Source organism: Moschus berezovskii, chromosome 3 (assembly GCF_049115385.1).
Source record: "Moschus berezovskii isolate FMDL1 chromosome 3, NW_MosBer_1.0, whole genome shotgun sequence".
Taxonomy (NCBI): domain Eukaryota; kingdom Metazoa; phylum Chordata; class Mammalia; order Artiodactyla; family Moschidae; genus Moschus; species Moschus berezovskii.
In genome coordinates, this window is record NC_142462.1 from 52,413,308 (window position 1) to 52,430,111 (window position 16,804).

The following is a 16,804-nucleotide window of genomic DNA, read 5'->3' on the forward strand; positions in this document are numbered from 1 at the left end:
TACTCTTTTCATCTTGTAAAACTGAAACTCATGGTGTTAAATAACAACTCCCCATTTTCACCACCCCTGTGCCCCCGTAGGTACCTCCTATAAGTGGAATCATACACTATTTGTCTTCTTGTGACTATTCCCTTAGCATAATTTCCTCGCAAGTGGTTATGTGTCAGATTTTTTCTTTTTAGGGCTGAATAATAGTCTATTGTATGTACATCTTATTTATGCATTCATCTGTTGACTGGGTTGCTTCCACCTTTCAGGTATCATGAATAATGTTGCCAGGAATATGGAGTACAACTATCTCTCTGAGACTTCCTGCTTGTGTGTATTCTTTTGTGTATATACCCAGAACTGGAATTGCTGGGTCCTTTGACCATTCCATTTTTAACTTTCTGAGGTAATGCCATACTGTTTTCAATTGTAGTTACACCATTTTAATATTTCCATAGCTATACACAAGGTTTCCATTTTCTCCACATCCTCACCAACACTTTCCCGCCCCCCCTTTTCATGATAATAATCATTCTAATTTCCTCAGGGCCTAATGATGCTGAATCTTTTCCTGTGCTTGTTGACCATTTGTAGAAGTTCTTTGGAGAGCTATCCATTCAAGTACATTTTCTATTGAAAGAATCAGGTTTCGTCCTGAGTTTTTTAGTTTTTTCTATTCTCTTTTGAAGACACCACATAGCTTACAGGATCTTAGTTCTCCCACCAGGGATTGAACCTTGGCTCCCACAGTGAAAAAGCTCTGCATCCCAACTTCTGGACCTCCAATTCTAACCTTTAGACCAAGTTTTAGTCCTTTATATATTCTATATATTAACCCCTTGTTAGATACATGACTTAAAAGTATTTTCTCCCATTCTGTAGGTTAACCCCTTATTAGATACATGACTTAAAAGTATTTTCTCCCATTCTGTAGGTTAACCCCCTATTAGATACATGACTTAAAAGTATTTTCTCCCATTCTGTAGGTTGCCTTTTCACTGCTGTGTACAGAAGGCTCAAGCTTTTTTTTTTCTAAATTCGACAATTGTCTCCTAACTGCTCTCTTCTGTTCCTCGTCTCCAGAATTCATTTCTTTCAAAACCTGTTTTCCCTGACTTCCCTGTATCTGAAGACGGTACCACTCCTTAGCAGCGAGCTCAATAATGGAAACAATTTACCTCCCCATCCGTCGTTAACATCAAATTAATGAACAACTCCTATTTACCTTCACTCTATAAAACAAGCCACCACTCACCGCGTATCTAATAAGCCAGGTACTTTACATACGTCGTTGTTTAATGCCTCCACAATACTCTGAAGTCAAGAGGAAAATTAAAGCACAGAGATTAAAGAAGTCACGCCAAAGTATAGCGTAAATGACTAAAGCAGGATTTAAACTCAGCAACCTGAGCCTGTGTTGGTCTTGAAATCTGTTGCTGAGGGACCTCGCCACAGTGAGAGGCTGAAGGAGAGCGACGTTCGCCCTCAAACTGGGACATCTTCCCGCTTTCCCGCTTCGCCGGGTGCAATGCCGGCGTGTGACCGCCGGGGCGCTCTTCTGCCCGGCGCCGCATAAGAAGGCCCGCGGAGCCGGCTTTACTTCCGGTGAGGAAGGGGAAGGTGGGGGCACCGCCGGAAGCGAGGAAGGTGCTGTGTAATCACCGAGGAGCTGGGGTATTTGGCGCCGTTAAAATGCCTGATTACCTCGGTGCTGATCAGAGGAAAACTAAAGAAGATGAGAAGGACGACAAGCCCATCCGAGGTCAGTCGGCCAGGCAGGGGCTCCGGGCCGCGTCAGGACCCGTCTTGGCCCGGCGTGGGGGCAGGGGAGTGGGTTCCGGGCTTTGGTGCCGCTGGTGATTTAGTCTGGTGCGGCAGCCGGGGTAACCGGCTGGTCTTCTCTGGGCCCTCCTTCTGCCCCACGTCCTGGGTTCATCTTTCGCTGATCGAACTTTTTATTCCCATGCAGCTCTCAGGTCTTGAAGAAATCACCCACTCCACTTGGTCTTGCAGGCCTTGAAAAGTTCCCCGCCTGGCTTACCTGGACCCTCTTTTCCGTTCCTCCGCTCCCTCAAGTGACAACTTGCTGCTTTCACTGCATAGCCAGGATCCTGAGACATAACTGTAAAAAAAAAAAATTCTTTGACTAGGTATCGCATTCACATGATTCAAAACCCCAAAGAGAAAAAGATAAACTGAAAAGCGTCATCCTTGACCGCAGCCATCTCTCCACAGAGGAAGCTGATGTTGCCATTTTGCCTCATCTTTCTATACATTTTCTGTGTACATACAAGCAAGTGTGCTTATATATTCCTTTTCTTTTTTAAAAAAGAAAAAGCATAAATGTAACTTTCTGTATATCTTGCTTTTATAAAAAAAATGTTAGTATGTTTTAGGAGTTAGTTTACATCATTATATAGAGTCAGTGTGAACTGTATAGAATCCAAATTATTGGACTTTCAGTCTCGTATGAATTAATCATCATTGATGGACATTTCCTTTTCTTCTAATCCGTTGGCCATTATAGAACAATGAATAACCTTGTTCATGTAAGTCTTACTACATGCACACACACACAAGCTGTAGGGTAAATTTTAGAAATGCAGTTGAATTTTTTTCTTTTTTGACATTTTTATAGATAGTGCTGGATTACTCTCCTTAGAGACCATACCACTTGACCCTTTACCCGCAACACTTGTGTTCATGATTTTTTTGCTTTTGTACTCATGTTTATGCTGTTTTGTTTCTTATAGGTTATTTTAAAATGTTCTTATGGTGGTTTTTTGTTTTTTTTTTTTTTCTCTTAACTCTGTCCTTTCTGAACAAGTTCAGCCTCTCCTAGCACCCTTTCTTCTTAATAGTCACCCACCCCTCAAAGAAGCATTTCCTCTCCACTTTCATCTCACTCTTTTTCCTTGAAAGAGGTGCTCAGTCACCCAGTGGAAAACTTAGTCGTTAATTTAACATTTCATTTGTGTATTTCTCTGGATAAGTTATAATTCTATAAACATTAACAGGTTTATCCCTTGGATACAGTTATAACATATGTGTGGAATTTTTTGTGTTTCTAAATCCATGTCTTACTTGATCTTAAAGAAACACCGAGGCTAACATTCTTTCAGGTGAGAACTCAGAGAAATTAAGTGGTTTTTCCAAGGTAACTTAGCAAATGCATGACCCTGCTGGGACTAGTGCTCAAGTCGTTTTGATTCTTAAAAGTCTTTGGGCTCTCAGTTCTTTTTATGTCATATCACTCTGAAGCTATTTTATATAATGTTAAGAATCTGCCTTCGCCCAGTTAGATAAAAGTTCCTTGAGTCCAGGAACTAATAGATGGTTATATTTATATTACTACAACTTTTCACAGTTCTTCTCATTTGGTGTGGTTTGAATTGAACAGAAAAAAATTGTGAGCTCAAGTTTCTTTTGTTTGAATTTCATGTATTATCTCTCTTCTTTTAGCGCTGGATGAAGGGGATATTGCCTTGCTGAAAACTTATGTAAGTCCTTTCAGTATCTACAAAATACAGATGTTTTGTGTTGAAGTAAGGACTCTTGTTGGTATTGTCTTTCCAGAATAGTTAGAAGAGACTTTCAGCAGTTTAATCTTCACTGAAAAATGTTACATATCTGCAGTTTCTATCTAGAATAAATCAGAAGGTTATACATTATTTTTATACTATTTGTAATTAAAGTGTGATACTATATGAAAAGATATTTGAAATAATTTACACAAATATTTACTGTATTGAAAATGTGTGAAAATGAATTAGCTGAAATGGTAAGTTTTAAAGCATAGGAATGGGCCTCAATTTTAGATAATTTCAGGCATCATATTCATTTGTTATCTTGCACTATGGTGTGTTGCCTGCTTGGGGTGTATAGGTTGGTTCAGGAATTGTTCTGAAAATGAGAAACTCTACTTTTACAAGCTTTAGGACAATAATAACTATTACAAGTGTAACTTAAAAGTTTTTGTTAATATACTTTAATAAATTGTTGATATCCTTTATCTCCTAGGGTCAGAGCACTTACTCTAGGCAGATCAAACAGGTGGAAGATGACATTCAACAACTTCTCAAGAAAATTAATGAGCTCACCGGTATAAATATATTTTATTCCTGTTTTCTTTCTTTATGTGTAATGGTTTAATTATATCAAAGGAGCAGAAATACAAATGTTACTCTTTAATCATCCATTTAAAAAAAGTCGTCCTTTACCAAAAACGATTTTATTTGCTAAAATAAATGTGCTATTACTCTTATAAATAGTTTGTTTTCACTTTAAAAGCCAAAATAGAAGAGATTTCTTCCATAGAATCAGGGCCAAAGTTCCATATTAACCACAAAAATCCATTAGTGAATATAATGGATATGCACAAATAACTAATACACTCTAATTTTTTATTACTGTTTCCTTCCTTTTTTCTTTCACTTTTTAAAGTTTTTTATGAAAAAAAAAATAATAAAGTTTTTTATGTCTACTGTTCATCATCCCTATTCTACTGTTAATTGCTAACAAGGAGTATTATAAAATCCAGTCTTCCAGATTTAAATTATGTATTATTTCTGCCCACGTGTGTAAAGCAGTATATGTAACTTTATTTTCACAGCGAATAAACTAAAAAATGAAATGTAAAAAAAAAATTCCCCTTATCTGTTAAGAAAGTGCATGTCATTTAATAATCTCTTTCACTATTTCTACAAGCAAGTTTAACGCTTAGCAATTAAGAAACATCATCCTTTAAGTAAGTAATGTTTCTGTTGGTCAAGGCCAAGTTCAATAGACTCTAATAAACACGTCAGAATTTCTTGAATAAAAATATAATCTTACATGGTATTTATTGCTTGAAGTAAGCAGACTGCGGCCTAGTAGGTGGAAACTTTTCTTCTTGAGAACTTGAATGGTAAAGTTTTATAGTTTTTGACCTGCACAAAAAAATGTCAAACATGGCATTACATTTTTGGCCTATGTGTACTTTGGGGCAGTAGTTTTCACTTGGGGTGATCCCCCTAGGACATTCGGCAATATCTGGACTCTCTTGATTATCCTGTCTTGAGGGGGAAGTGATGTAGTGACTAGAGGCCAGGGATGCTCCCAGCCATTCTGGAATGCACAGGACCACGCCAGCAACCTGATACTCAGTCCGAAATGTTAGTATTGCTGAGGTTGAGAAAGCTTGCAGTACATTTCAGTGAGTTCTGTGATCTTTGTTTATGTAGGTATTAAAGAGTCTGACACTGGCCTGGCCCCACCAGCACTCTGGGATTTGGCTGCGGATAAGCAAACACTCCAGAGTGAACAGCCTTTGCAGGTTGCGAGGTATGCATAGTGGTGTCTGGAAATTTATTTTTTATCTGTACTTTTGCGTATAAGGCAGTAGTTCATAAAAAGTTTTTATTCCATATTCCAAGTAAATAAAGCTTTCTCCAAAAGTATCTGGGGTTAAAATTTTTGCTTTTAAAAATAATTCAAGAAATAGGCAAATAAATAATCATATAAAAGATTTAAATGATATAGGAAAATACAGAGCAAAATACAAAAACCTCCCTTTCCCTCCTCGCTGTTCATAAGTGATGATGTTCAGACATCAGCGCTCCTTTGAACTCTCATGTTAAATATTTTTCTGTGTATGTGCATACATGTCTAAATATTAGCTTACTAGAAGTGGAACGGGGACAGAGGTACTTACCATTTAGAAATGTGTAGAGAAAAAAATGGTTCGACCAGTTTAAACTCTTAATCAAAAGGTTTTGAGGGAAATGTTTATTTGCCTGATCAGTGTTAAGATACATGATTATTGATATTTACACTTTTGCCATTTGGGCGAAAAACCCAGCTCACTTTAATTTGTATTGTGCTCCAATACTTTGGCCACCTCATGCGAAGAGTTGACTCACTGGAAAAGACTCTGATGCTGGGAGGGATTGGGGGCAGGAGGAGAAGGGGACGACAGAGAATGAGATGGCTGGATGGCATCACCGACTCGATGGATGTGGGTTTGAGTGAACTCCGGGAGTTGGTGATGGACAGGGAGGCCTGGCGTGCTGTGATTCATGGGGTCGCGGAGAGTCGGACACGACTGAGCGACTGAACTGAACTGAATGACTAGTATGATACTTACTTCTTATTATTAGACTTTTTTTTAATCTGTGGTGCTGGGGTCTCATGTCCTTCAGTGTGTAGATTTTCTTGAAACTATTTGCAAATGATTTTTTTCCATTTTCTTGGTCCTCTGTTCTGGACTTTTGTTACTGATACTGGATTGTTTGGATATGCTAATCTTTCTTTCCTGCTTTTCTGTGTCTTTTTGCTCTACTTTTTCATGATCTTTTCTTAACTTTGAGTCCATGTATGATTTTGTTCCCCCTCTCACTTCACTTAAGTTTTTAATTTCTGAGCTTTTCTTTCTTTCAGTGTATATGTTTTGTTGCTGTTTGAATGTCCTGTTCTCATATCATGGTCATAATACATTGTTGTCCTCTCTAAGGAAGCTAAGGCTAAACTGGAAGGTTTCTGTTTCCTCTAAGATGGTTTTTCTTTCTTTTCTTGCTTGGTGTCTTTTTTTTTAAATTTATTTATTTTAATTGGAAGCTAATTTCTTTACAATATTGTGGTGTTTTTTGCTATACATTGACATGAATCAGCTACAGGTGTACATGTGTCCCCCTGTCCCAAACCCCTCTCCCACCTCCCTCCCCATCCCATCCATCTGAGTTGTCCCAGTGCATCGGCTTTGCCCTGTTTCAAACTTGGACTGGTCATCTGTTTCACATATGGTAATATACATGTTTTAATGCTATTTTCTCAAATCATCCCACCCTTGCCTTCTACAGAGTCCAAAAGTCTGTCCTTTACATCTGTGTCTCTTGCTGTCTTGCATATAGGGTTGTCGTTACCATCTTTCTAAATTCCATATATATGTGTATTAATATACACATATTATATGATACAGAATTAATATATTGTATTGGTATGTATGTATTTCTGACTTATTTCACTGTATAATAGGCTCCAGTTTCATCCACCTCATTAGAACTGACTCAAATGTGTTCTTTTTTTATAGCTGAGTAATATTCCATTATATATACGTACCACAACTTTCTTATCCATTCGTCTGCTGATGGACGTCTAGGTTGCTTCCATGTCCTACCTATTGTACATGGTGCTTCAGTGAGCACTGGGGTACACATGTCTCTTTCAATTCTGGTTTTCTTGGTGTGTGTGCCGACCAGTGGGATTGCTGGGTTGTGTGGCAGTTCTGTTTACAGTTTTTTAAGGAATCTCCACACTGTTCTTCCATAGTGGCTGCACTGGTTTGCATGGTGTGTGTCTTTTATGCTAGATGTCTGATAATCTTTGGAGTTCTGTTTTAGTGAGAGGCAAAAAAGCTGATAGATGCTCTAGATTCAGTAGTGAAGCATGTCTGTCCTAAACATCACTGTAGCTTATATAATTGAATTTTTAGTTGGGGAGCCTTCAATGTCAGTATCTTTAGATCTTTTCATTTGGATGGTCATTTTTCCTAGAGAAGTTGTCTTCTGTCTCCTGTTTTTTCCAGTCTCCAATATTTTGGAAGAACAGTGGAGGTAGGGGTCTAGGGAATGTCAGCAGCAGGTTCTCTTATGTTTAATCACCCTTTCGCTCTCACCGCCACACCTGCCTCATTTTCAGCAAGTTAGCACCACCACTACCACCATCCTACCCCTTGCCCTAGCATTTCTTGGTACCTTCTGTTTTACTCTCTGCCGAATATTTTCACCACCTCCAAATGAAACCCCAAACACATTACCTGTCCCTATTCCCCTTTCTCTTTGGACATGGCAGCTACTAGTCTACTCTGTTCTGTTCTGTTCAGTCACTCAGTCATGTCTGACTCTTTGCGACCCCGTGGACTGTAGCCTACCAGGCTTCTCCATCCATGGGATTCTCCAGGAAAGAATACTGGAGTGGGTTACCATTTCCTTCTCCAGGGGATCTTCCCGACCCAGGGATCGAACCCGGCTCTCCCGCACTGGAGGCAGACGCGTTAACCTCTGAGCCATCTACTCTATCTGTATGGATTTGCCTATCCTGGATATTTCATGTAAACGTAATCATGTAATATATCACCCTTTGTTTTTGACCTTAGCTTCACATAATGTTTTAAGCTTCATTCATGTTGTAGCTTGTATCAGAACATCATTCTTTATAGCCAAATAATATTCCAGTCCAATTTCTTTCTTCATTGGTATTCTCAGTTTGGTGAGACATTGTTCTCACACTTCCCACTAATTCTTTAGACATGGTTTCCTTTGGTTTTCGAAAAAAAAACATTTATGACACGAATTAAAGATTCTGCTTAGTAAGACCAGTGTCTTCCCTTGGACTGCCTTTCCCCTGTGTATAGGCCGTATCTTCTCTTTGTGTCTCATAACTGTTTGATGGAAACTGGACGTCAGTTTTGGAACTCAGATTTCTCCTTTCCCCAGGGTTTGTTCCTGTTTTTTTGAAGTTTTTTGGTCAGCCTTTTGTTATCCCCACCTGGTAAATGCCGTTTCAGACAGTTGATGTTAAATAACTGCCACTGATTGTTTCCAATAAGTGCCCTGTGGGGAGGGTGTCTGTAAACAGTGAACTCTGAGTCAGGTCAGATAAAAACAAATCCTGAGAATGGGGCTTTTTAGCTAGCTGTTGGAGAGGTCAGGAGTTCTCTGAGACTGGGCTTTTGGAGGAGCTCCATTTCTTCATCCCTGCCTTCCCTCAGGGAGGCTGCTTGTTTCCACCTTTACCATGGCTGGGAGGCTGTTGGCTTTCAAGTCTTCCGCAGAGGTGGGGAGAAGCTATGGGATTAAAGTGAGTTTAAATGCAAAACACTCACTGTTCTTACTGGGATTTAGCCTTTTTTTTTCCAAACCTGTAGTTAATTTCCAGAATTCTGAGAATGTTGATTTGGACTGTTTTTGCCAGTGTTTTGTTTGCTTTTAAGGATGAGCAGGTTTTCAAAACTCTTTACTTCAGTGGTCTGCAAGTTGAGGTCCCTGTTTATATACTTTCTCAGCCGAGGATTAAAAAAATCTGTATCTGTGTTGGCAAGGTAAAGTAGTGATGGATACTTTATATAAAATTATACTTCCTGGTAGACTTTGGCTAATAACAGAAAATGGAGTCCTGTCCACAATTTATGTTGCAAGGACAAAGCATTCTTTACCTTACTCTTAAAAAGTTAAAGTAAGTCACACAGTTGTGTCTGACTTTTTGTGATCCCATGGACTGTAGCCCACCAGGCTCCTCCGTCCATGGAATTCTCCAGGCAAGAGTACTGGAGTGGGTTGCCATTTCCTTCTCCAGGGGATCTTCCCAACCCAGGGATCAAACCTGGGTCTCCTGCATTGCAGGCGGATTCTTTACCATCTAAGCTACTAGGGAAGCCTGCCTAAATGCACATTCCAGAGACTATTTTGTATTTCCCTGTATTTATTGTGGTAGCTTATAAGCTTTTTCTCATATGAGTTCTGTTTGTTTTTGTGTTTCTTCTGTAAGCAGATAGTATAGCAAATAGGCAATAGATTACTTTCTCCTGTGATGTATGTTGCTGCTGCTGCTGCTGCTAAGTAAGTCGCTTCAGTCGTGTCCGACTCTGTGCGACCCCATAGACGGCAGCCCACTAGGCTCCTCCATCCCTGGGATTCTCAGGCAAGAACACTGGAGTAGGTTGCCATTTCCTTCTCCACCTGTGATGTATGTGGGATAGCAAATTCACCTTCAGCATAACCCATAGGAAGAAATATATTTAAGTTAAAAATAGCTGCAAGAGTAAAAATGGGTTTGAAATATAAACTCAGGGAAAAATGAAAACACATTTATTACATGATATAAGACAAGATGACTTTTAATAAGAAAAATAAAAAGGAGAATACCTGAAGATACAGAGGAGTATCACTAATAAAGGGATATAGTTATGAAAATCAAGAAAGGGAACTTCCTAATGATGAACTGTTTGGGTTTAATTTTCCAGGGGAATATATCTTCTGAAATTTTACTGGCTTGACTAAAACTGAGCAGACCCTTGGGATTGAGCATATTCTGTAGAGAAGAATCGTTAACAGTGGCCCAGTTTCTGCAGTTTACACCTGCTCAGTAGTGTACTGCTTGTCCAGGAGAGAATCCAGTTACTTCAGTTCATTATTAGTGGTTCAGTTTCCTTACTCTAATCAAGCCTTTTGCCATGTTAGATGCACAAAGATAATCAATGCTGACTCAGAGGACCCGAAGTACATTATCAATGTGAAGCAGTTTGCCAAGTTTGTGGTGGACCTCAGTGATCAGGTAGCACCTACCGACATTGAAGAAGGGATGAGAGTTGGGTAAGATTTCTATCTACAGTAAATACTCATCTTTCATTAAAACTGCCATGTCACATTCACGTCCTTGACTTTCTTTTGAGTAAATGAACTGGGTGTCATGGAATACCAAGGGGTAATCTAGTAGAGGACTATGGTTGAACATCTTTTCTTCTGCATTTGCTTCCTGACCTCCCACCCCTACTTAGCCTTTCATGGCCTAAATGTCAGGACTAAAGTAACTACAGAATTTTAGAGTTGAGTTTGCTGGGCTATTTAAGGTAACATGGTGTAGGTGGAGGAAGCACTTGCCCTAGAATGGTTGTAAGGACTAAGTGAGTTAATGTAATGTATATAGAACACATGATAATTCAGTATATTTTTTTGTATGTATTAGTGAGGATATTTTTTTACCTCTTCAGTGTGGACAGAAATAAATATCAGATTCACATTCCATTGCCTCCTAAGATTGACCCAACAGTTACCATGATGCAGGTAAGAAACTGCGGGAGGGGAAAGGAATGGCATGAATTTGAATACAATTGCATTCATCTCAAAAAGTGTTGAAAGTTTTAACTAATAAAATACATTAATGTGTGCATGTATACTGAAGAGTTGCCAACATCTTAAAAATAATTTTTCAGATGAGACAGTCTTTGCCAGTCTTTTACTAGTTTGCCTCTCACTCAGTGTTATAACAGGTAGGACAGCTTGTGCGTCTAGGACACTGGCAGTTGATTCAATTTTTATTAAAATTCTTACTTGGCGTAAATCTTGACTTTTCTTTAGGGTATTGGGTCTACTCTACTGGATAGAACAGTTAGTATTCAAAAGCGTGTGGCTCTATGTTGTACATTTTCATCCTTCTCATAGGTGGAGGAAAAACCTGATGTTACATACAGTGATGTGGGTGGCTGTAAGGAACAGATTGAGAAACTTCGAGAAGTAGTTGAGACCCCACTGCTTCATGTAAGTGACTGAGACTGTTGCTCTTTACATTTCTTTGCACAAAGATATGACAGCCTTTTGCCTGCTGTGCACTAAAATTCTGCCTGTATATTCGTTTAAAATATTTTTATTTTCCTAAATAGAAAATTTTGATGGGTTAGAGAGTAAAGGTGTGGAGAATTGGTATGTTCCAGTTGAGAAAGCAATAGAATTGAGCAGCCAACCCTATTCAAAAAAGAAAAATCTATTTAGAGTGACAAGGGAGGTTGAGATACAATCTTTATAAATATGGTAAATGTGTTATAGGTAGGTTATTATAAAAGAAGCAGTGTGTTTTAATGATATCAAGAAGAAATGGGCTTAAATTGAATCAAATTAAGCTTAGGGGATAATGCAAAAAACCAAGATATTAAATATGAGATAATAACTTTTGTTATTTAAACACTTTTTTTTTTTAATTAGGGGAAAAAAGTGTTTTTGTTAACCCTGGATAGCAGGATATCTTTAAAAGCCATTCAGCCTTGGGTATTAATGAAATGAGTCTGGATCTTATGTCATAGAATAAGTAAAATTCTTATTTAGATCAAATACATAAATTGTGGACTTAATAATTTTGGTTTAAAATTACTGATGTAGAGATAGTCCTGTTTTTATTATAGAGAAGTGGTAAGTGTAAAAATTATGTCTCCATCACAGCCAGAGAGATTTGTTAACCTTGGCATTGAGCCTCCCAAGGGTGTGCTGCTCTTTGGTCCACCGGGTACTGGCAAGACACTCTGTGCTCGGGCAGTTGCCAATAGGACTGATGCTTGCTTCATTCGAGTTATTGGATCTGAACTTGTACAGAAGTATGTCGGTGAGGTAAAGTAAATTGATCATAATCAAGGAATATGTAGCTCTATGAAAGATTTGTAAAGCATAGGTGAAATTAAAATGGTGATTCCACATCGAAAGCTTGAGACCTGATAGTTAGAAGTCTAGAAGCCACTAGTCTTCCCTTGTTGTTATTTGGAAATAAACAACTGCTTAACATTTTTAATCAGTATGCTCCTTACTGAAGGGTACCATTTTCTACAGATTTGGTTTATAAGATAAATACCCCAGTAATGCCCAGAGAATGTACTAGAAAGTGTATTCACTTCAGGGGCTGTATTTTATGTTCTTTTGATAAAGAGACCAGAGATTATATATGTGTGTGGGGGGTGGTGTATGTACAGACATGTTTTTTTTCATTAGGGAGTAAGTTTAGGGCTGAATATATTACATTGAAACATTAATGATTAGTATACTTAAAATGAGAATTAGAAAAGGATCTTTATATGTGGACATATACTTTGATTCTTTGATCAAAACTTACAAATCAAATTCAGTGATCAGAAATGCCAAGTGATCAGATTCTTTTATTTCTTCAAGTTTTATTGATTGAAATGGTGCCTTTATTTAATTGTGTTAATTTGATCTCTTCAAGTCTTAAAATTATTGACTATTTAATAAGTACAGAATCATGAAATTACTTAATAGTGCTTTAAACCTAGTGAGATTAATTTGATGGAATAGGTAACACACTTTAATATTTGTGAAAAAATTTTAGGTAATGACAGTTGAGGATACTTGTAGGAAATACTGAAGCATAACTTATTAAGAAGATTTTAAACCAGGTCTGAATTAACAAATAATTTTTTTCATTAGGGGGCTCGAATGGTTCGAGAGCTCTTTGAAATGGCCAGAACAAAGAAAGCCTGCCTTATCTTTTTTGATGAAATTGATGCTATTGGAGGTATGAATGGTATCTCAGAGAACTTTAGGACTGACTTTCATGAGGATTCTATAGTAGTATGTGTGGAGGTCCCTGATAATGATAATCTTGTAGGAAATTTTAATTCCAACTCTTTCATGAGCTTTGGCACATGAGAGCTACAGATCTAATAGCAGGACTATACCATAAAGGGGAAAAGCATTAAATAGCATTGGTATTTCTCAAAGTCTTTATCTTTGAACTTCCCCAATTTCATTCACAGAACTCATATTTTCACACTTTGGCAACTCCTTACTTGAGATACAGCTTCATTTAATTGGATCAGAAAGCAGTTGAGGCATAATTTAATTGGTAGTATGGCAACCCACTCCAGTGTTCTTGCCTGGAGAATCCCAGGGATGGGGGAGCCTGGTGGGCTTCCGTCTATGGGGTCACACAGAGTCAGACACGACTGAAGTGACTTAGCAGCAGCAGCAGTTCATTAAATGTACATAAAATATTACTACAGGCTTCATAGATTTGATGAAATACAATATTAGCTGTGCGATCTAAACAAGTTGTCTTAACTAACTCTGAGCTCCAGTTTGTTTCTCTTATAAAAAGAATAATTACAACTTTATTTCATGGGTTTTTGAGAAGTTTGAAGTAAGTAAGAAATAATAGACTTTGAAAACTCTATACTGTTCCATTGTTCCTTGGCTGTTGTTACAGTCTATACAAGTAATAGTCCCTGTTAGCTGCAGAAGTGTTATATCACTAGACAATTGTGATTTAATGAACTCAGTGACAAAAAAAATATAGTGGACACTGTAACACTGGTTGGGGACTGTGGTTGTTAGCCTTGCTTTTAGACTCAACGGGTGTTGTCGGCTTTGGACATTCTTCAGTAAATGTTCAAGGGCTGTAATTTGACCAGGCTATAGATGTGGTGTGGTGACCCTGATGTCATTTTTGTAATACCTTTGGAATAAGCCTTACGAAGTAAGGATGCTCTGAATCTGTGGTTTCCAAAGTGGATTTTATATAAAAATGTATTAAGGTACAGTTTTGTATAAAGCTGTATTAGGGTACTGGAAGAAAATACTGGGATTTTGGTTCATATTTAATCTCATTTAACAATTTTTCATTTTGGTGTTTGATACTGTGCATAATACATTAATGCAGCAGTATGTATTTGTACAATTTTAAAATGAAAATATATATATTTGAAGGTATTTTTTTGTGCTATGCTGATTGAAATGAAGGCGAGTGTTGACACGAGTATTCTAGTATATCCAAATTGGTGTGATAGGAAGCTGTTACAGTTCTACTGTATTATGGATTTAGCCATATTTTTGACAGTTTTGAGAATTTTAAAAGAGCATGGCATTTTCTTACATATAATCAAATACCATTATAGTGCTAAAGTTTGCATGTATTTTTGTTACCTAGTCCAGATGTATATTGTGTCAAACAAAGGAGGTGTTCTTAAGTGACTTAAAAAACAAAATTGCTTAAAAAAGATTTAAAAAAATACTTATTTAAAGGAACCTATGTTAAACCTATGATGAACCCTTTCTAATTAATTTTGTGTAAAGCAGGCTGTTCTTAAAGAATTTACTTGTAACTGAGAGGTTCCTTTGGGCTGGAGGGCATGCTATTCACCAGACAGAGTGCTTCTCTGAGTGAATGTGAAGACCATGTCTTTCCTCCTGTCTTCTCAGGGGCTCGTTTTGACGATGGTGCTGGGGGTGACAATGAAGTGCAGAGGACCATGTTGGAACTGATCAATCAGCTGGATGGGTTTGATCCTCGAGGCAACATTAAAGTGCTGATGGCTACAAACAGACCTGACACTCTGGACCCAGCACTCATGAGGCCAGGGAGACTGGACAGGAAGATTGAGTTTAGCTTACCTGATCTAGAGGTGGGAACATCATTTTACTGTAGAAAAGGGATTTTTGAGATTTTTTCCTTCCTGTGCTATTTCCATTTTAACATTGTCAATTTCCCTGTTTTCAGGGTCGGACTCACATTTTTAAGATTCATGCCCGTTCAATGAGTGTTGAAAGAGATATCAGATTTGAATTGTTAGCACGACTGTGTCCAAATAGCACTGGTAGGTGGAAAGGTCTTGCTTCTGTTTTTTTGGTTTGTCTGTCTGGGCTGCTTTATTTAAGCCTGTTATTTTCTTTTTGTTTGAAAGGTGCTGAGATCAGAAGCGTCTGCACAGAAGCTGGTATGTTTGCCATCCGAGCACGGCGAAAAATTGCTACTGAGAAGGATTTCTTAGAAGCGGTAAATAAGGTCATTAAGTCCTATGCCAAGTTCAGTGCTACTCCCCGCTATATGACATACAACTGAGCCCTGGAGGTGTTTGTGAAAACATTTCTTTTCTTTTCATTGGAATCCTAACCTTATACAGGTTTCTTAATAACCATTTCACACACAAAATAAATGGTTTTCAAAATTGTATGCTTTCTTACCAGATGTCTTTTTTTTTCTCTGCAGTACAATAAAGGGTGATATCTGATGCCATTAGACAGAAAAGCTGTTTTCTGACTCACTAACCATTTAAAGGTTCCAAATTGTAAAGTGCTCACTTTGACCATAGCAGGGTGCTGTACCTGTATTATCTCATTGTGTCTGCCACTGTATCTGCCCAGTGAGGTGGATTTAACAGATGCAGAATTTTCCTACCTTGTTTCCTTGTCCCAGAGCTGAGATTCGAGTCCAAGTTTAACTGCTCCAGTGCTGATACTTTTATCCATAATACTCTTCTTCCCTCATCACAGTGGCCCATCAAGGCACATGATCACATGTGTTTCAATAGTTTTTTTTTCCTACCATGTTGAATAATAAAGCTTTGGCTAAACTTTGTTTAAATTGTAAGAAGCATCTTATGTAATGTGTTTTGCTTTGCCATTTAAGTCGATTTCAAATTAATTAAGGATTATTGATATTAATGACTAGCAAAGTAGTAAAGTAGAAAGAATAATATATAATACATATTATTATGTGTATTATAATAATCTCATTTAGAAAGTCCAGAATTGGCTTTATACAGAAAAGAACTTATTTTCATTTTATAAATTAATGGTTTAAAATTTTGGTAAAGCTCCCATAAGAATTCTGGTCTACACTGAAGTATTTCTAAAATAAAAGTTGTATTAGAATCCTAAACAAAGCTCTTTAAAATTATTTCATGTACCGCCACCACCAAATTCCCTCCCTCTTTCACCACAATAACCCCCTCCTATGCCCCTCCCAAACATTGAGACCCAAACACAATAAAGAATATTTTTATTGTAGTTCAGTATTCATAGGTAATGCAAATAGAGATGGATACATTGTACATTGTAATTCACAAAAAAAGTTGACAACATAGAAAATGCTCTAAGTGTTGCATTGAAATCTTTAAATAAGAAAATTTTTAAGCAGAAAAATTAAAGCCATTCATTCATAAAATCTAACCAACATCCTTTTTCTTTTCATTATTGTGAACTTGATCAGAAAAGCTTTTTTTCCCTAAACCTACTACAGTCTTTCAAGAAGTATGAAGTAAAGTGAACCATTTCCAAGTGATGCTTGTAAGTGAATACTAAAGATTTATGTTTTTGTACTGTTTTGAACAACGTATGCATTTAGAACACACTCTTTAAAGTCTTAGCACTTGTTCATATCACCATATACATCAGATGCACCAATCTGAAACAGCTCAAGTTGGATATGTCATACTCAGGCCGAACCTGTTATAGGTTCTGAATAATCTTGACATCTCCATTACAATAATCTACTGGCCACACACCAA

The 16,804-nt window shown here is 37.6% G+C and overlaps 1 protein-coding gene across 1 annotated transcript; it reads left to right on the forward strand.

Moving 5' to 3' along the window:
* The first annotated feature begins 1,589 nt into the window (after positions 1-1,589).
* On the forward strand, positions 1,590-15,468 carry PSMC2 (proteasome 26S subunit, ATPase 2). Its single transcript, XM_055420723.2, has 12 exons — positions 1,590-1,750; positions 3,451-3,488; positions 4,009-4,090; positions 5,211-5,310; positions 10,203-10,334; positions 10,733-10,805; positions 11,184-11,279; positions 11,955-12,119; positions 12,948-13,035; positions 14,718-14,920; positions 15,016-15,112; positions 15,200-15,468. Exons 1-12 carry the CDS (start codon positions 1,681-1,683, stop codon positions 15,355-15,357), a joined length of 1,302 nt encoding a protein of 433 aa, XP_055276698.1. The 5' UTR covers positions 1,590-1,680; the 3' UTR covers positions 15,358-15,468.
* The last annotated feature ends 1,336 nt before the right edge of the window (positions 15,469-16,804 follow it).

Excerpts from the sequence above, each read along its gene's own strand:
- PSMC2 (XM_055420723.2), top strand. The coding sequence starts at position 1,681 with ATGCCTGATTACCTCGGTGCTGATCAGAGGAAAACTAAAGAAGATGAG. Across the intron at positions 5,311-10,202 it reads CAGCCTTTGCAGGTTGCGAG|ATGCACAAAGATAATCAATG; the intron begins GTATGCATAGTG and ends TTGCCATGTTAG. Across the intron at positions 14,921-15,015 it reads TTAGCTTACCTGATCTAGAG|GGTCGGACTCACATTTTTAA; the intron begins GTGGGAACATCA and ends CCCTGTTTTCAG.